Here is a 17,994-nt window from a genome sequence, read left to right on the forward strand (position 1 = left end):
GCTTAGGGTTAGTGTCATGTTAGGGTCAGAGTTATAGTTTGGGTTTAGGGTTAGGTTTAGAGTTAGGGTTAGAAGCAGGGGTTAGGGTCAGGGTTGGGTCAGGATTAAGGTTAGGGTCAGAGTTAGGGTCTTTTAGAGTCAGGGTCAGGGTTAGGGTCTTTTAGGGATAGGGATTAGGGTCAGGGTTAGGGTCAGGGCCTTTTAGGGCTAGTATTAAGGCTTGGGTCAGGGTTAGGGTCAGGGTTACACTTAGGGTTAGCTGTAGCGTTAGGATTAGGGTTGGGGCCTTTCAGGATTAGGATTAAGGTCAGGGTCAGGGTTACCGGTTAGGGTCAGGGCCAGGGTCAGGGTTAGAGTTAGGATCAAGTTACGGTTAGGATCAGGGTCGGGGCCTTTTAGGGTTAGGATTAAGGTTAGGGTCAGGGTCAGGGTTAGGGTACAGTTAGGGTCAGGGGTAGGGTTAGGGTCAAGGTTAGGGTTAACTTTAGGATTAGGAGCAGGGTCAGGGCTAGGTTTTAGGTCACAGTCAGGGTTGGTCAGGGTTAAGGTCGGGTCAGGGTCAGGGCTAGGTTTTAGGTCAGGGTGAGGTGCCGGGCCGGGCCGGTGCCGCGGGAGGCGGGTGGCTGCACCGCCTGCCGCAGAGCCCGCGCTGCTGCCCGGGGGCGGCTCCGGCACACAGGACCCCCGGGCTGGGGGCCGCGGCACCGCGTCCCCGCCGCCCGGCCGGCTCCATCGCCCCCGCCCCGCCGTCGCAGGGCCCCCGCCGCCCCGCCAGCCCGCCCGGCCCCCCGCCGCCCGCCGCGACCCCCCGGAGCCGGGACCCGGCCGTGCCGGCGGCTCCGCCGACAGCCTGGACAGCGGCGGCTTCTCCACGGCCGGCTCGTCCCTGAGCCGCGGCAGCCTCGAGGGCGCCGGGTGCCCGTGCGTCGGCGTCGGCTGGGTCTCCGGCTGCGGCGGCTGCGCCACGGTGGAGGCGTTGGGCGGCTCCGGCGCCCGGGACCGCGGCACCGTCTACTGCTACTGCCGCCACGAGCCCCGCGGGCAGCGCTGGCACGGCCGCGGCGCCCGGGCCGAGACGCCGCCGAAGTGCCCCAGCGACTCGCATTGCTGCGCCGCGGAGAGACCGGCCCGGGCGCCCGGGTAGGCACCGTCCCCGCGCAGCCCCTTGCAGCGGGGCAAGCGTGCCGCCGTCACCGCCTCTCCCTCTTGGCGCAGGCTCCCGGCGGGATCTGGCGCGGCAGCCCTGGGAGCGGCTGCGGCTGCGGCTGCTGCGCGGGGCCGGGCTGCCCGCCGGGCGCGCGGAGCTGGAGCGGGGAGGAGCAGCGCCGGGACGGGGCCTGGAGCCGCCGCGAGCCGGAGGAGAGCGGGCAGAGCCGGCGCCGAGGGCAGGAGCGCGGCTGGGGAGCCGGCCGCCCCGGCGCGGAGCAGGAGGACGGCGGGCCGTGGGAGGGGTGCCCGGCGCGGGACGGGGGTCCCGGCTGGGAGCGGGGACAGCCCGCGCCGTGGGGCCCGGACTGCTGCCCGGGCGGCGCCAACGTGGTGCAGCTCATCTCCGAAGCCTTCGAGCGCCGGGCCCGGCGCGAGGCCGCGCGCGCCGAGCGGGCCCGGTACTGCCGGGGGACGGCGGCGCGGCCAGGACGCGGGGGGCAGCCCGGCCCCGGAGGAGCAGCAGAGCCGGCGGCTGGGACCGGCCCGCCTGACCCTGACGGCCGGGCTCCGCTGTGCTCAATAAAACGGCTGCTGGGGGCCGACCCCAACCGCTGCGCGTCCTGGGAGGGCGGCTGCGGGGAAAGGAGAGGCGGAAGCGGCGCGGGTCAACTAGACGGAGTTTTATTAACAGCAGGAGTTGGAGCCACAGAGCTGGGGCGAGGACAGAGCCTCCCGGCCCGGGGAGGGACGGGGACAGCGCTCTGCTCCCCGCGGGCACCGCGGCGGGGGGGGGGGGGACAACCCTGGGGGATGCTCTAGCCGTGCCCAGCCCTGCCGAGGTGCCCAGGGGAGCGCTGGGGCCCCCCGCCAAGCCCGCCCGGGGGGCAGGACGCAGCCCTCAGCCCTGGCTGGAGCCGGGGGGTGTTGGGGAGCTCGGGGGCTGCCGGCGCCGGCCCGGCGCAGCCGTGGGGAGAGGCCGGGGCGCGGGGCAGAGCGTGCGCGGTGGCAGGAAGGACGGAGGGATGAGTGAGCTCCACCACCGGGCGAGAAAGTGCTTCCAGTCTTCATTCACCGCGAGGGACGGGACGGGACGGGGCGGGACGGGGCGGTACGGGACGGGACGTGCCTTATTCACAGCGGGGAGGAAGCAGAGGGTCGGAACAGAGCTGCCCCGGGGGCCGCGGCGGCAGTGGGGGGGCCGGGAGGGGCAGCACTCCTTGCAGCAAGACGCGTGCAGGCAAGCACGGCCCGCCCTGCGCAAGGGGCAGCGCGGACAGGCCCTGCTGCCGCGGGGGCACCCCGTCCTCTCCCCCCCCAGCCCAGCCAGCCCCGCCGGGCCAGAGCCTCTGCTGGCAGGAGCCAGGGAGGCGGCCGGGGTCAAAGAAACTAGAACACGAGAACAGACAACGGGATGCAATGAGAACACCAAACCAAAACCGCTGCGGGAGGCGGGGGGGGGGGGGGGGGGACCGCGACGCGCGCAGCGAGGCCGGCGCGGGCAGGACTACTCGCGGCGGTGGGGACGCTACTCCTTGGCCCTGCCGATGATGGCCAGGATGTAGAGGAAGATGTTGATAATGTCTGTGTAGAGGTTGAGGGCAGCGAAGATGTACTCCTCGGGGCTGAGCGCCAGCTGCTTGTTGCCCAGGATCATCTGCGTGTCCACTGCCAGGAACTGCAAGAGAGGCGGCTGTCAGGCCGTGGGGGGGCCGTGGGGCTGGCGGGGCCGTGGGGCAGGCCGGGAACACCCCAGGCCCAGCGTGGGCCAGCAGCAGCAGCCCCACAAGCGGGTCACCGCTCACCGCCCCGAGCACACCCCCCCTCCCACCGCCGCTGAGCTGGGCCCGGCGTCTGCACCGCTTCCCCTGAGCCTGAGCCCAAGGGATCTCGCAGACGGCTCAGCCCCCGGGGAGGCAACAGCAGCAGCCGTGACCCCACGCTCGCGGTCCCCCCTCCAGGAAGCCGTTCCAGGAGGCAGGGCAGGACACGACCTCCCCCCGTGCCACACGACCACTCACGCAGGTGAAGAGCAGGGCCCCCAGGGAGGCGTAGATAATGTCCATGATGCGGTTCCGGATGAAGATGCAGAGGATGGAGAAGAGGATGAGCACGACGAGGCAGATGATGAGCACGCCCCGGCACGAGGTGAAGTCGTACTTGGTCTGTGGGATACGGTCAGGGTTAGCGAGTCCGCACGTGGGTAGGGAGGTCCCGCAGGGCAGAGGAGAGCAGAGGGTCCCAGCCCCCTTGTACTGCCACCACCCCCCATCTGACCCAGGGCAGGGGGCTGGTCACCCCTCGCCAGGCAGGTCCTGGTCACCCTGTTTGCAGCGCACGGCACGGCCAGATCTGGGACATCCCTGCCCCAGCACAGCCGCTTGCTCTAAGGAGCTCCCCCCCAGGACTGCTCTTCCAGGCCCAAACCCAGCAGCCGGAAGACTCTTCCCAGCGCAGCCCCCGGGGAAGCTGCCTCGGGAGCGGCCCGGCGGAGCCCGCCCGCCCACCCGCCCCCGAGCTCACCTGCAGGGAGAAGATGACGACGGTGAAGCAGACGACGACCGTGATGCCCACGGCCATGATGACAGCGTCCGTGTTGTAGAAGCTGGCGATCATCCCCACCATGTAGGACAGGCTCACGGTCAGGATGGACTGGGGAGGACAGGCGCCGCGTTAGCCCGGCTCGGGCGGCTCCACGCGCCCCCACCCCCTGCATCGCCTGGCGTTGCTCTGCCCGTGGTGCTCAGAGCACAGGGCCCGAGGCCACCCGGGCCGCATCTGCCCTAGGAGCGGAGCTTAGCCTGGTCAGGCAGCACCTCCCACGGGGAAGGATCAAACGCCCTCCCTACGGGGCTCTCGGACACCCCCTCTCCACCCCCCCTCGGGACCCCCTTCCCCGCCGGGATCTCGCCGGCAGCCTGCAGGCCCCACGCTGCCCCAGGACCCTCGGGGAGCGAGTCGCAGAGGGAGACGAGCGCAGCCGGAGCGGCCGGGCCCGAGGCCCGCGCGCGGCGTTTACCAGGGCCACGAGGTTCCAGGGGTGCTTGCGGCGGAAGTCCCCGCAGCAGCTGAGCACGATGAGGGAGATGAAGAAGACGGCATAGGAGACGTAGTACGTCCAGACGTTGCGCTGCACGAAGCCCCGCACGCCTTTCACGAAGGTGAAGACGGCCACGAAGGCGAAGGTGACCGAGAGCTGCAGAGTCAGCACCAGGAACACCTGGGGGACGGCGCGGTCAGGACGGCGCGGCCGAGAGCCCCGGCCCCGGGGGGGGGACGGCCCCGGCGGGGAGCCCCTACCTTGCGGATGAAGGCCTGCCGGATGCTCTTGTCATCCCAGTGAGCGGTGGGGAAGTCCTGGTTGTCGTAGTAGGACGGCGGCCCATCCTCGTGGTAGGTGCTGTGCAGGGGGGCTGCGGGAGCGCGGAGGCAGGTGAAGGGGGCTGCCCAGCGTCCCCGCGCCCAGCCCCACGCCCAGCCCCACGCCCAGCCCCACGCCCAGCCCCACGCCGCCTCCCTGTCCTGCGGCCTGCCGGAGCGCCGCTCACCGACTCGGATGACCATGATGCCCGGTCTCCACCGCGCGTGGGGGGGCCACCCTCCGTCTGCAGCGGCCGTGCGGCGGCGGGGAGAGAAGAGATGGGGCTGAGGGGCTGGCGGGGGCCGGGGGGGCTGGCCAGCAGCACTGCCACCCCCATGGCTGGGCCTGGACCTCGGCATCCGCTGAGGCAGCGCTATGGGGCGCCGAGGAGGGGCACCCGCTGGGAACTGCTGCCCTCTGTCAGTGCTATGGGGCGCTGAGGCTGGGTGCCCCCCCATGGCTGTCCCTCGGCAGTGCTATGGGGCACTGAGGCAGGGCCCCCCCACCTCTCAATGGCGCTATGGGGTGTGGAGGCAGGGTGTCCCCCACGGCTGCCCCTTGGCAGTGCTATGGGGCGCTGAGGCTGGGTGCCCCTCCATGGCTGTCCCTCGGCAGTGCTATGGGGCGCTGAGCCTGGGCACCCCCCACACTGCCCCCCAGCAGCGCTATGGGGCGCTAAGCCTGGGCGCCCCCCCATCTGCCCCTCAGCAGTGCTATGGGGTGCAGAGGTGGGGTGCCCCACGGCTCTCCCCTATCAGTGCTATGGGGCGCTGAGCCTGGGTGCTCCCACCGCTGCCGCTCAGCAGCGCTATGGGGTGCGGAGGATGGGTGCCCCCCCCCACTGCTGCCCCTCAGCAGCGCTATGGGGCACCGAGGCAGGGCCCCCCCCGCCTCTCAGTGGCGCTATGGGGTGTGGAGGCAGGGCGCCCCCCACAGGTGTCCCTCGGCAGCGCTATGGGGCGCTGAGCCTGGGTGCCCCCCCGCCCCTCGGCAGCGCTATGGGGCGCTGAGCCTGGGTGCCCCCCCATGGCTGCCCCTCAGCAGCGCTATGGGGCGCTGAGCCTGGATGCCCCCCCCATGGCTGCCGCCCAGCAGCGCTATGGGGCACTGAGCCTGGGTGCCCCCCCCATGGCTGCCCCCCAGCAGCGCTATGGGGCACTAAGCCTGGGTGCCCCCCCCGCCCCTCGGCAGCGCTATGGGGCACGCTGCCCCCCGAGCCATGCCGTGCCCAGAGCCGCCCCGAACGGAGCGGGGAGCCCCCAGAGCCGGTCCCGTCCCCCCGCCCCCCAAGCTCCCCCCCTCCGCCCCCCGCGCCCCACTTACAGTCCTGGTCGCCGGGGACCATGGGCTGGGGCTGGGCGTAGGGCGGCTGGGCGTAGGGGCCCTGGGGGTAGGGCCCGGGCGGCGGGTAGGGCCCCGGCGGGTAGGGCCCGGGCGGCGGGTAGGGCCCGGCGGCGGGGTAGGGCCCGGGCGCGGGGGCGAAGGCGGGCTGGCCGTAGGGCGCGGGGGCGAACTGCGGCGGCGGGTAGGGCCCGGCGGGGTAGGGGGGCTGCGCGTAGGCCGGCGGCGCGGCGGGCTGCTGCGGCTGCTGCGGCGGCTGCGGCGCGAAGCCCTCGCCCGTCACCAGGAAGCTCTTCTCGTGCGACATGGTGCCCGCCGGCGCTCGGCGCTGGCTGCCGCTGCGGGGGGGGGGGGGGGGAAGGCGGCAGCGTCAGCGTCAGGCCCCCGCCAACCGCCCCGCGCAAGATGGCCGCCGAGCCGCCGTTCCCATGGCAACGCCCCCCCCCCACCATGGCTCCCCGGCCTACACGGGGGTCCCGGCTGCCGGGGGGGCCCAGGCGGCCCGTGGCGGGGGCGGTTGCGCCTCTGTGGGAAGGGAGGCCGGGAAAGTCCGCTCCGGCCCTCGTGACCGGCTCCGGCGCCCTGCCCTACTTCCAGCCCCGCGGCCGCGGGGGCGGGGGGGCCACGGCTGCCTCCAGCCCCCCAGCCGTGGGGCTAGCAGGGGGATGGGGGGGCTGTGGGGCTGCTGGGGGGTTGATGGGGGCCATGGGGACGGCGGGGGGCTGGCGGGGGCCGTAGCTGGCCTGCAGCTGCCACCTCACCCCCACACGGCTCCCGTCCCCCCCCAGCCCCATGTCCCCCCCCACATCCCCACCCCACTCCTGTCCCCTCCAGCCCCACATGTCCCCCAGCCCCACACGCCCCCCCCACGTCCCCACACTGCTCCCATTCCTCCCAGCCCCACGTCACCCTTGCGTCACCTCCAGCCCCATGTCACCCCCATGTCCCCACACTGCTCCTGTCCCCCCCAGCCCCACGTCACCCCCACGTCCCCACACCACTCCCATCCCCCCCAGCCCCACACCAACCCTGCGTCCCCCCCAGCCCCACATCAGCCCCATGTCCCTATGCTGCTCCTGTCCCCCCAGCCCCATGTCACCCCCATGTCCCCACACCGCTCCCGCCCCCCAGCCCCACGCCATTCCTGCATCCCCCCCAGCCCCACATCACCCGTGTCCCCACACTGCTCCTGTCCCCCCCAGCCCCACATCACCCGTGTCCCCACACTGCTCCTGTCCCCCCCAGCCCCACGTCAGCCCCATGTCCCCGTGCCGCTCCTGCCCCCACCAGCCCTACATCACCCCACATCCCCATACCACTCCCATCCCCCCCAGCCCCTGGCCACCCCCACGTCCCCACACTGCTTCTGTCCCCCCCCAGCATCACCCCCAGCCCCACATCACCCCCACGCCCCACACTGCTCCCCTCCCCCCCAGCACCACGTCACCCCTACGTTGCTCTCTGCCCCCCCAGGCGCCCCATCGGCAGGACGAGGCCCACGGCAGCCACCCGCCGTCCCCGTCCCCGCAGCGCCCGGCCGCCGCTCCGAGCCGCGGCCCCTACGCACCGGTGGCACTGGTGGCACTGATGGCACTGGCGGCACTGGCGATGGCGGCCACCACCACGCGCTGCCACGCGCTGCCTCGCGCTGCCGCGGATTACGAAACCGGGCAGCGGCGGCGGCGGCCGGCCTCCCCCCGCGGCAAACCCCCTCCCGGCACCGCGGCAGAGGCGCCCGGCCCGCGCCGCGGCATCGCCGGCACCCCGGCAGCACCGCGGCCCCCGCTCCCCGCGGGCCGCCCCTAAGCGGCTTTGCCCTAACGCCCCGTAAGCCCGCGGCGCGGCCTATTTACGGCATCCCAAATCCTAATCCCGCCGGGGGCCCGCACGTAGCGACCCGCGCGGGGCTCAGCGTGCCGCCGAGGTGCCTGCTGCCGCCCCGGGCCGCGGTCCCGGCCCGGCGCCCACCGGAGCCCAGGGTCCCCCCTCCCCATCCCGGCTCCTCCGGGCGCAGCATCCCGCCGCCCCCTCGCCGAGAGGTTTCCCGGGAGAAACGCCTCCGCGCCGCCTCCGGCGCAGGCTGCCGAGCGAGGAGGGCCAGCGGCCCTGCGGCGAGCCCGCTGCCGCGCCCCGACGGTGCCACCCGCCCCGCGGCACGGGGGCACGATCCCGCATCCCTGCATCCCGTGGGAGAGGGGCACCTCCCGCATCCCTGCATCCCGTGGGAGAGGGGCACGTTCCTGCATCCCTGTCCTGTGGGAGAGCGGCACCCTGCTCCATCCCTGCCCTGCACCCCAGGAGAGGGGCACCCTCCCGTATCCCTGCCCCATGGAAGAGGGGCACCCCACTGCATCCCTGCCCTGCATCCTGGGAGAGGGGCACGCTCCTGCATCCCTGCATCCTGGGAGAGGGGCACCCTCCCGCATCCCTGCATCCCATGGGAGAGGGGCACCCTCCTGCATCCCTGCCCCACACCCGAACGAGAGGGGCACCCTGCCCCATCCCTGCCCCATGGGAGAGGGGTGCCCTCCTGCATCCCTGCACCCCGGGAGAGGGGCACCCTGCCCCATCCCTGCCCCACGGGAGAGGGGCACCTTCCTGTATCCCTGCCCCATGGGAGAGGGGCGCCCTCCTGCATCCCTGCCCCACGGGAGAGGGGCGCCCTCCTGCATCCCTGCCCCACGGGAGAGGGGCACCCTCCTGCATCCCCACCCCACGGGAGAGGGGCACCCTCCTGCATCCCTGCCCCACACCCTAACGAGAGGGGCACCCTGCCCCATCCCTGCCCCATGGAAGAGGGGCACCCTCCTGTATCCCTGCCCCACACCCGAACGAGAGGGGCACCCTGCCCCATCCCTGCCCCATGGGAGAGGGGCGCCCTCCTGCACCCCTGCCCCACACCCTAATGAGAGGGGCACCCTGTCCCATCCCTGCCCCATGGAAGAGGGGCACCCTCCTGTATCCCTGCCCCACGGGAGAGGGGCGCCCTCCTGCATCCCCACCCCATGGGAGAGGGGCGCCCTCCTGCATCCCTGCCCCACGGGAGAGGGGCACGCTCCCGCATCCCCACCCCATGGGAGAGGGGCACCCTCCTGCATCCCCACCCCATGGAAGAGGGGCACCCTCCTGTATCCCTGCCCCACGGGAGAGGGGCACACTCCTGCATCCCCGCCCCATGGGAGAGGGGCGCCCTCCTGCATCCCCACCCCATGGGAGAGGGGCACCCTCCTGCATCCCTGCCCCACGGGAGAGGGGCACGCTCCCGCATCCCCACCCCATGGGAGAGGGGCACCCTCCTGCATCCCTGCCCCACGGGAGAGGGGCGCCCTCCTGCATCCCTGCCCCATGGGAGAGGGGCGCCCTCCTGCATCCCTGCCCCACGGGAGAGGGGCACGCTCCCGCATCCCCGCCCTGCAGCTGGGTGCCAGCAGGGCTCGGGGACCGGCCACAGGCCGGGCAGACCCAGGGGGCACAGGGAGCTGCCGCATCCCGGGGCGCGGGGTGACAGAACCTGCCCGGCCTCCCCGGGGCAGCGATCACAGGGGGCAGCGTCCCTCCGCGGCCACCTCAGCCGCCCGGCCCAGGGACGAGCCCCGCGCGCCGGGACGCTGCTGCCGCCCCCAGCCCGCGCTCTGCCCTCGCGGCGCTGCGGAGAGCTGCAGTGCTGCACAGCCCCACGCTCCTCCTGCGCCGCTGGGGCCGAGCGCGCGGGACCGGAGCCCGCCGGCTCGCGGGGCGGCCTGGCAGCGCTCCCACACCGCCGGCCGGCCCCCCCCGGCCCCGTACCCCGCCCCGCAGCCCCCCAGCACGAGGGGGGCCCCCCAGGCCAGGAGCCGCTCCACTGCGGTGCACGCAGCCCTGCAGCCGGGCACGGTGCCGGTGCATTACCCCCCCACCCGGTATGCCCAGTCCGGTGCATTACCCCCCCACCCGGTATGCCCAGTCCGGTGCATTACCCCCCCCAGTACGCCCAGTCCGGTGCATTACCCCCCCCGGTATGCCCAGTCCGGTGCATTACCCCCCCAGTACGCCCAGTCCGGTGCATTGCCCCCCCAGTACGCCCAGTCCGGTGCATTATCCCCCCAGTACACCCAGTCCGGTGCATTGCCCCCCCCGGTACACCCGGCGCATTACCTGCCCCCCCACCCCGGTACACCCGGCCTGGTGCATTCCCCCTCCGCTACGCCCAGTCTGGTGCATTATCCCCCCCCCAGTACGCCCGGCCCGGTGCATTACCTGCTCCACCTCCCCAGTGCGCCCGGCCCAGTGTATTAACCCCCCCCTCCCCGTATGCTCCCCCCGGTGCATCAACCCCCCCGGTACGCTCCACCCGGTGCATTAAACACCTCCCCCCCCCGGTACGCCAGGCCCGGCGCATTACCCCCCCCCCCCCGCCCGGCCCGGTGCATTGCTCCCCCCCCGTACAGCCAGCCCCGGCCCGGTGCCCCCCCCCCCGAGCCGCTCCCCGCTCACCGGGCCGCGCCGCTCCGAGCCCTGCGCTGCGCTGCGCTGCGCTCCGGGCCTGCCGCTGCGGGGCGGGGCCTCCGGGGGGGGCGGGGCCTCAGGGGGCGGGGCCTCAGGGGGCGGGGCGGGCAGCAGCGCCCCCGTGTGGCCGCAGGGCGCCCTCGCAGCGCCGGGGCCGCCGGAGCCCGGGACCGACGGGACCCCCCCGTGCTGCACCCCGGGACTAACGGGACCCCCCCGTGCACCCCGGGACTAACGGGACCCGTGCTGCACCCCAGACTAACGGGACCCCCCCGTGCTGCACCCCGGGACTAACGGGACCCCCCCGTGGGTATGCCCCCCCCAGTACTAATGCCCCCCCAGTGTATGCGCACCCCTCCAGTACTGACAGCCCCCAGCGCATGCACTCCCCCTGGCATGGGCCCCCCCATACAGGGACCCCCATGGGCCCCCCAGTGCATGCATCCCCCCCCAGTACCACTGCCCCCCATGCACCTCCCCCCCTTCCCCTGCAGGCGCCCCCCCTGCAACCGGGTCCCCCCCCCCCTGCAGGCACCCCCCTGCAACCGGGTCCCCCCCCTTCCCCGGGCAGGTGCCCCCCCTGCAACCGGGTCCCTCCCCCTCCAGGCACCCCTTCCCCATGCATGGTGTGTGCGGTGACAGCCCCGGGTCCGTGCGGTGACAGCCCCAGGTCTGTGCCGTGACATCCCGGCTCCATGTGGTGACCTCGCTGGGACTGCGCGGTGACCTCGCTGGGTCCGTGCGGTGACAGCCCCGGGTCCCCGTGGCGACCTCCCGGCTCCGTGCGGTGACAGCCCCAGGCCCGCACCAGCGCACGGCCCGCGGCTCCTCCGAACCCTTCCCTGTCCCGTCCCTCCCGGAGAGCCTCAGCCTCCTGCTGCCGCCCAGGCCGAGGGGACGAGGGGCGCAGGAGGGGACACCCCTGCCGCTCCTGCTCGCGGGACCCCCTGAGTTGGGCCAATCCATCACCTCCGAGGCCATTCCGGCCTCTCCTGCCGACGTGCTGAACAGCGGGGACCCCCGGGGACCCCCGGGGACCGCTCCGCATCCCGAGGAGCCCCCGCCCAGCCTGCCCGCGGCTTCCTCCCCCGCAGCAGCTCAGCTCCAGCCGCCGTCCCGCGAGCCCGTGGGGCCCTTGCCGGGGGGGGCCAGGGTCTGGCCCCACGGTGTGGGGCAGCGAGCCGGGGCTGCCGGGGGGCGGCACGGCTGGGACACGAGGCACACGAGGGACACGAGTCACCTTGTCCCCACCGCGACCGACTCAAAGGGGAGCAGCGGCAGCCCCGGGGGGGGGCCGGGCCCCTCGCCCGCCGCCGGGCAGCGCAGCCCGCCCCCCTCCCCCCCCGGCCCGCCCCGTCGGGGCCCGCCCCGCCCGCCGCCCCGCCCGGCCCGGCCCGGTTTCGGTTTCGTTTCTGCTGCGGAGCGGAGCGGGGCGGGTGCGTGGCGCTGGGGACACCCCCGCGGGCTGGGGGGGGGGGCACCGACCCGCGGCTATGGGGCTGGGAAGGGGCTGGGGGGGGGCACCGACCCGCGGCTATGGGGCTGGGAAGGGGCTGGGGGGGGGGCACCGACCCGGGGCTATGGGGCTGGGAAGGGACTGGGGGGGGGCACCGACCTGCGGCTATGGGGCTGGGAAGGGGCTGGGGGGGGGCACCGACCCGGGGCTATGGGGCTGGGAAGGGACTGGGGGGGGGCACCCACCCGGGGCTATGGGGCTGGGAAGGGGCTGGGGGGGGGCACCGACCCGCGGCTATGGGGCTGGGAAGGAGCTGGGGGGGGCACCGACCCGCGGCTATGGGGCTGGGAAGGGGCTGGGGGGGGGGGCACCGACCCGCGGCTATGGGGCTGGGAAGGGGCTGGGGGGGAGCACCGACCCGCGGCTATGGGGCTGGGAAGGGGCTGGGGGGGGGGGCACCGACCCGCGGCTATGGGGCGGGGGGGCAGCCGGCGGGGCCCTGCCCGGGAGCTGTGGGGCCGGATCCGGAACCGTGGGGCTGGGAGTGAGTGGGGCGGAGGGAGGGGGCTCCGCGGCGGGGGGGGGCACCGACCCGGGGTGCGGGGTCTGGGGGCGGGAGCCCGCTGTGCGCTTGTTGGACGGGGGGGTCGCGGGGTCCGGTCAGGCTGCAGGAGCTGTCGCGGGGTCCGGTCGGGTCGCGGGTGCCGTCGCGGGTCCCGGTGCCGCGTCGGGGCGCTGAGCGGTGCCGCGCAGGATGTCGTCGTCGTCGTCGTCGTCGTCGTCGGTGCTGGAGGTGCTGGGAGCCCCCCCGGAGCTGCCCGAGGAGCTGCTGCTGCTCTACTTCGAGAGCCGCCGCTCGGGGGGGGGCCCGGTGCGGAGCTGCCGCCGCTGCGGCACCCGCCTGCTCCTGACCTTCGAGAGCCCCCAGGGTGAGTGGGGGCCGGCGGGGGGGGGCGGGGGTGGGGGGGCCGGGGTCGCGGTGCGGCCCTGACGCCCCCGGTGCCGCGCAGATGCGGAGCGGGTGCTGCGCCGGGACGGGCACCGGGTGCAGGGCGCGGAGCTGCTGGTGCGCCCCGCCGCCCCGTGGGACCCCGCCGCCGTGCTCTTCCGGGGGCTGGACCCGCGCACCCCCCCCGGGCTGCTGGAGCTGTACGTGGAGGAGGCGCTGAGCCGCGGCAGCGGCAGCTACCGCCTCGAGCGCGGCCCCGCGCGGGACCAGGCGCTGGTGCGGCTGCGGGAGCCGCTGGGCGACGCAGGTGGGTGCCGGCGCGCGGGGGTCCATCCCGGAGCGCGCGGCGGCAGCCCGGGCCCCGACGGCGTCCCGGTGCCGCGGGGCGGCTGGGGACGCCGGGTCTCCCCGTTCCGCCGTCCCGGCAGAGTTTGCGGCGGCGGCGGAGCGCGTGCGGCGGCGGGGGCCGGAGGGGGCGGCCGTGGCGGTGGAGCGGGTGCCGCAGGCGGACAGCGTGGTGGTGCGCGGCGCGGCGCCCGGCTCGCTGAGCCGCGACCTGCTGGAGCTCTACTTCGAGAGCCGGCGGAGCGGCGGCGGCAGCGTGCGCGGCGTGCGGCTGCTGCCGGGGCGCAGCCTGGCCGTGGTGGCCTTCCAGGAGCCGGCAGGTGAGGGGGCCGCGGGGGGGGGGACCCCGTGGCCGCCGGGGCTGGCGCGGCACCGCGACCCCGCCGACCCGTGCCGTGCCGTGCCGCCCGCAGCCGCCGCGCGGGTGCTGCAGCAGCCCCACCGGCTGCGGGACGTCGAGCTGGAGGTCTCGCCCTACCACGAGGTCCTGGAGCCGCTGCAGGAGGCCGCCGTGCCCGAGCCGGAGCTGGAGCCCGCGGGCGCGCTGCCGGAGCTGGAGCCAGCACCGGAGCCGGCCGGCACCGGGGAGGTCCATGCGGATGTGGCGGACGCGGCGCCGCGGCGGCGGCTGCCGGCGGAGAGCGGGGGGATGCTCCCGGCCGTCCCGCGGGACGAGGCGCTGGTGGCCCTGGAGCCGGGCGTGCTGCGCTTCCTGCAGCGGCACTACCAGGAGCTGCTGGCCGGCATCGCCGAGGTCTCCCTGCTGCCGCTGGAGGGCTCCGACGTCGCGGGTTTCCGGGTGAGCCGGCGCCGGGGCGCGCGCCGCGGCGGGGTGCCGGCACGGCCCGGGGGCAGCCGCTGACCGCCGTCCCCTCGCGCCGCAGCTGAGCGGGGAGGCGGGCGCCTGCGGGGCCGCCGCCGAGTTCCTGCAGAGCCTCGCGGGCACCGTGGCCTCGCAGACGGTGACGCTGCGCTACCCCGGCGTCGCCCGCTTCCTGCTGGACGAGGGCGGGCGGAGCATCGTCGGCGAGCTGGAGAGCCGCTTCCAGTGCGTCCTCGACCTGGGCAAGGTGGCCTGGAGCCCGCCGGACGCCCAGGTGGGGCCGGGGCTCGGCGGGGCGCGCGGGGCGGCGGGTGCACGCTTGCAGCCGGCTGCGCTCGCGCTGCGCCGGGCCGGCACGCTTGCCCGCTGCCCGGTGCGCGTGCAGCGCCGCGACGACGCCTCGCCTGCGTGTCCCCTCCGCAGCCCGAGCTGCCTGAGCTGCTCCCCGAGGATGGCCCCTGGGACTGCCCGCCCGCCGCGCCGGGCTCCGGGTACCGGGAGCTGCCCGACGGCACCGACGGAGACGAGCAGCCCCCGAGCATGGGTGAGGGCGGCGGCGGGCCGTGCGCCCTGGCGAGCTGTGGCACGGGGCAGCTCTGCGGCAGCTTCCCGGCTGCAGCCGCCGGCGCGGGGGGCTCCCGCGGTGGAGGTGGTGACGTGAGCGCCGGGGCGGCCCGCTGCCGGGCCCGGGAGGTGGGACGGGAAGGGCGTGCGCGGGGGCCACGGCTGTGTGCGTCTGCACCGCGGTGTCCATGCACCAGCGCATCCGTGCACCGAGGTGTCCGTGCACCGCGGTGTCCATGCACCAATGCATCCGTGCACCGAGGTGTCCGTGCACCGCGGTGTCCATGCACCAGCGCATCCGTGCACCGAGGTGTCCGTGCACCGCGGTGTCCATGCACCAGCGCATCCGTGCACCGAGGTGTCCGTGCACCGCGGTGTCCATGCACCAATGCATCCGTGCACCGAGGTGTCCGTGCACCGCGGTGTCCATGCACCAGCGCATCCGTGCACCGAGGTGTCCGTGCACCGCGGTGTCCATGCACCAGCGCATCCGTGCACCGAGGTGTCCGTGCACCGCGGTGTCCATGCACCAATGCATCCGTGCACCGAGGTGTCCGTGCACCGTGGTGTCCATGCACCAATGCATCCGTGCACCGCGGTGTCCATGCACCAATGCATCCGTGCACCGAGGTGTCCGTGCACCGCGGTGTCCATGCACCAATGCATCCGTGCACCGAGGTGTCCGTGCACCGTGGTGTCCATGCACCAGCGCATCCGTGCACCGAGGTGTCCGTGCACCGCGGTGTCCATGCACCAATGCATCCGTGCACCGAGGTGTCTGTGCACCGGTGCGTCCATGCACCAATGCGTCTGCGACCCCGCGCCGGGGCTGGGGGCTCGCGGCCTGACGCGCCGCTCCCCCCGCAGAGGAGATCAGGGAGCTGCTGGCGGCCCTGCGCACGGACGACGACGGCGGAGCCGCGGGCGACGGGGAACCGCCGCCTGCCCTCGACGAGGCCGCCCCGGGCTGGAGCGGGGCCTCCTCCGACAGCGAGGAGGATCCGTCCGGCGAGCCCGAGCCCGGCTCAACGGTGCCGGGGGAGCCGTGGGGCCCAGCCGACGGGGGCGACGCCGCAGAGCAGGAGGAGGAGGAGGAGGAGGAGGAGGAGGCGGCGGCGATGCTGCTGGCCATCCAGCGGTCCATGGAGAGCACCGGGCGCGAGGAGGAGGAGCTGCAGCGCGCCACGCGGCTCTCGCTGCGCTCCTACGAGCGGGAGCGACGGGCCGCCGCCGCCGAGGACCCCGGCCTCCGCGCCGCCCTGGAGGCCTCCCTGGAGGAGGCTCTGCCGGCGGCGGACGCCGCCCGGGTGACGCTGTACGCGGCCTTCGAGCGGGACGTGAGCGCGCTGCCCCGGCAGCTGGAGCGGGCGCTGGAGGCGCGGCTGCGCGCCGAGGAGGTGCAGAGCCCGCGGCTGCGGGCGCTGCCGGCCGCCTGCCGCCGGTACCTGGCCCAGGTGCGGTGCGCCCACGCCGTGCACCTCCGCCTGCGCGCCGGCACCGCCACGCTGCACGGCTTCGCCGACTACGCCGCCGCCGCCGCCCGCGACCTCCGCCGGCTCCTGGCCCGGCTGCCACCGGCCGAGCCGCCCCCGCCGGGCTCGGCGCGCTGGGTGCGCTGGGACGCCGGCGGCACCGCCGTGCCCTACGCCGCCCCGGCCGCCACGCTGCTGGAGCGGGCCTGGCGCCGCCGGCAGCGGCGGCTGGACGTGCTCTTCGACGGCCGGCCCGTCGCCATCGACCTGGAGCGCATGGAGGAGTACGACGTCGGCGCCGCCCGCGCCCTGGCCATCTCCCGCAGCGAGCCGCCGGCGGACGGCGCCCGGCGCAGCCTCCTCGGTACGGGCCGTGCCGCGCCGCGCGGGCAGCGGTGTCCTGCCGGAGCCGGAGGGGGTCCTGCGCCCCAGGGATGCTGAATCCCAGCACCGGGGCCCTGCTGCCTCGTGGTTCCTGCACTGTGGTTCTTGCATCCCGCTCCGCCGTGGTTCCCGCACCGCGGTTCCCGCACCTCGCTCCCCAGCGCTTCCCGCTCCCCGGCACTTCCCGCACCGCGGTTCCTGCACCCCGCTCCCCGGCGGTTCCCGCGCCCCGGCGGTTCCCGCACCGTGGTTCCCACACCCCACTCCCCGGCGGTTCCTGCTCCCCGGCAGTTCCTGCTCCCCAACAGTTCCCGCACCGTGGTTCCCGGGTCCTGCTCCCCAGTGGTTCCCGCTCCCCGGTGATTCCTACACCGCGGTTCCCGCACTCCGCTCCCCGGCGGTTCCCGCTCCCCGGCGGTTCCTGCACCGCGGTTCCCGCACCGCGGTCACCCTCGCCGGCGGCGGGTCTCCTCGGCAGGGCCGGAGGAGGCAGACCTGGACGAGGCGGTGAAGCTGATGCCGCTGGCGGAGGACTCGGAGGAGTTCGGCGAGGCCGTGCACCACTTCTGCGCCACCCTGGGGGACTCGCGCGGCAAGATCCGCGTGACGAAGGTGGGACCCCGGGCACGGCCGGCTCCGCGCGGCGCGGCGCGGCTCGGCACGGCGCGGGGCCCTGAGCGCGCGGTGCTTTCCCCAGGTGGAGAAGCTGATCCACCCGCTGCTCTACAAGCAGTACCAGCTGAAGAAGGCCTGCATGGAGAAGACGTGCAGCGCCCGCAGCGTGGAGCGCGTCCTCTTCCACGGCACCACGGAGCAGTCCAGCCGCGAGATCTGCCTGCACGGCTTCAACCGCAGCTTCTGCGGCAAGAACGGTGAGCGCCGGCGGCCCCGGGCCTCGCTGCCGGGGGGAGCAGCCCGGCCCCGCTCCGGCACCCCCGGCCCTTTGGGCTCCCTCCCGGCCCCGGCCGACCCGCTCCCGGCCTCCCGCCCGCAGCCACGCTCTACGGGCTCGGCGTGTACTTCGCGGTGAACGCCGCGCTCTCGGTGCGGGACAAGTACTCGCCCTGCAGCGCCGACGGCAGCAAGTACGTCTTCATGGCCAAGGCCCTGACCGGCGACTACGCGGCCGGGAGGAAGGACATGCGGGCGCCGCCGCTCAAGGAAGCGTCCGAGGCGCCGCTGCGGTACGACAGCGTCGTGGACAACCCCGGCAAGCCGGGCATCTTCGTCATCTTCAACGACACGCAGGCCTACCCGCAGTACCTCATCACCTGCCGGCACGCCACGCCGCCGGCCTGAGCCGGGGCCGGTCGCCTGCGGGCTCCGTGCGCGCGCGCGTGTGCCGGGGCTCTCCCGGCTCCGCCGCGCCGGCGTGCGGCTGCGCCCGTCCCGCGACGTGCAGCCCGGCGGGGGCCGTGCCCTCCTGCGCGAGGCCGTCGCAGCGCAGCACCGGGGCTCGGTGCGTGGGGGGGGGGGACCCCGCGCCCCTTCCCCGCGGGGTGCTGCTGCCTCAGCCCCTCACCCCGGCGTCAGGCCTCTGCGTGCGGCGCGGCGGGGACGCCACGGGCGGCAAGTGCGGTCGAAGCAAAATTGGGAATAAAGGGTTTGAGTGCCTGCCGGTGTCCGGAGGTGAGTGGGGGCAGCCGGGGGGACGGGAGAGCCTGGGGG

The 17,994-nt window shown here is 74.9% G+C and overlaps 2 protein-coding genes across 2 annotated transcripts; one reads left to right on the top strand and one right to left on the bottom strand.

Annotated features, from left to right (window-relative positions):
* Nucleotides 1–1,814: 1,814 nt before the first annotated feature.
* GRINA (glutamate ionotropic receptor NMDA type subunit associated protein 1) lies at nt 1,815–10,397 on the bottom strand. The gene is made up of 7 exons (XM_064508005.1): nt 10,322–10,397; nt 5,831–6,186; nt 4,447–4,559; nt 4,166–4,366; nt 3,670–3,798; nt 3,168–3,311; nt 1,815–2,824 (listed from the first exon to the last, which is right to left on the bottom strand). The coding sequence occupies exons 2-7, from the start codon at nt 6,153–6,155 to the stop codon at nt 2,675–2,677; spliced, it is 1,062 nt and encodes a 353-aa protein (XP_064364075.1). The 5' UTR covers nt 6,156–6,186; nt 10,322–10,397; the 3' UTR covers nt 1,815–2,674.
* Nucleotides 10,398–11,701: 1,304 nt separating this feature from the next.
* PARP10 (poly(ADP-ribose) polymerase family member 10) lies at nt 11,702–17,765 on the top strand. The gene is made up of 11 exons (XM_064507996.1): nt 11,702–11,769; nt 12,543–12,718; nt 12,800–13,045; nt 13,167–13,403; nt 13,497–13,882; nt 13,968–14,180; nt 14,330–14,450; nt 15,338–16,306; nt 16,805–16,938; nt 17,024–17,198; nt 17,321–17,765. Exons 2-11 carry the CDS (start codon nt 12,544–12,546, stop codon nt 17,623–17,625), a joined length of 2,961 nt encoding a protein of 986 aa, XP_064364066.1. The 5' UTR covers nt 11,702–11,769; nt 12,543; the 3' UTR covers nt 17,626–17,765.
* The last annotated feature ends 229 nt before the right edge of the window (nt 17,766–17,994 follow it).

This window comes from Dromaius novaehollandiae, chromosome 2, assembly GCF_036370855.1.
Source record: "Dromaius novaehollandiae isolate bDroNov1 chromosome 2, bDroNov1.hap1, whole genome shotgun sequence".
In the NCBI taxonomy this organism is placed as follows: domain Eukaryota; kingdom Metazoa; phylum Chordata; class Aves; order Casuariiformes; family Dromaiidae; genus Dromaius; species Dromaius novaehollandiae.

Bases quoted from the DNA above. Each gene is read 5' to 3' on its own strand.
- PARP10 (XM_064507996.1), top strand. From the start codon at position 12,544: ATGTCGTCGTCGTCGTCGTCGTCGTCGTCGGTGCTGGAGGTGCTGGGA. The intron at 14,181-14,329 runs GTGGGGCCGGGG...TCCCCTCCGCAG, and splicing joins GGAGCCCGCCGGACGCCCAG to CCCGAGCTGCCTGAGCTGCT. The intron at 17,199-17,320 runs GTGAGCGCCGGC...TCCCGCCCGCAG, and splicing joins CAGCTTCTGCGGCAAGAACG to CCACGCTCTACGGGCTCGGC.
- GRINA (XM_064508005.1), bottom strand. From the start codon at position 6,155: ATGTCGCACGAGAAGAGCTTCCTGGTGACGGGCGAGGGCTTCGCGCCG. The intron at 4,560-5,830 runs GTAAGTGGGGCG...GCGCTCCCGCAG, and splicing joins GGTCCCCGGCGACCAGGACT to CCCCCCTGCACAGCACCTAC. The intron at 4,367-4,446 runs GTAGGGGCTCCC...GCCGTCCCCCAG, and splicing joins GGCAGGCCTTCATCCGCAAG to GTGTTCCTGGTGCTGACTCT.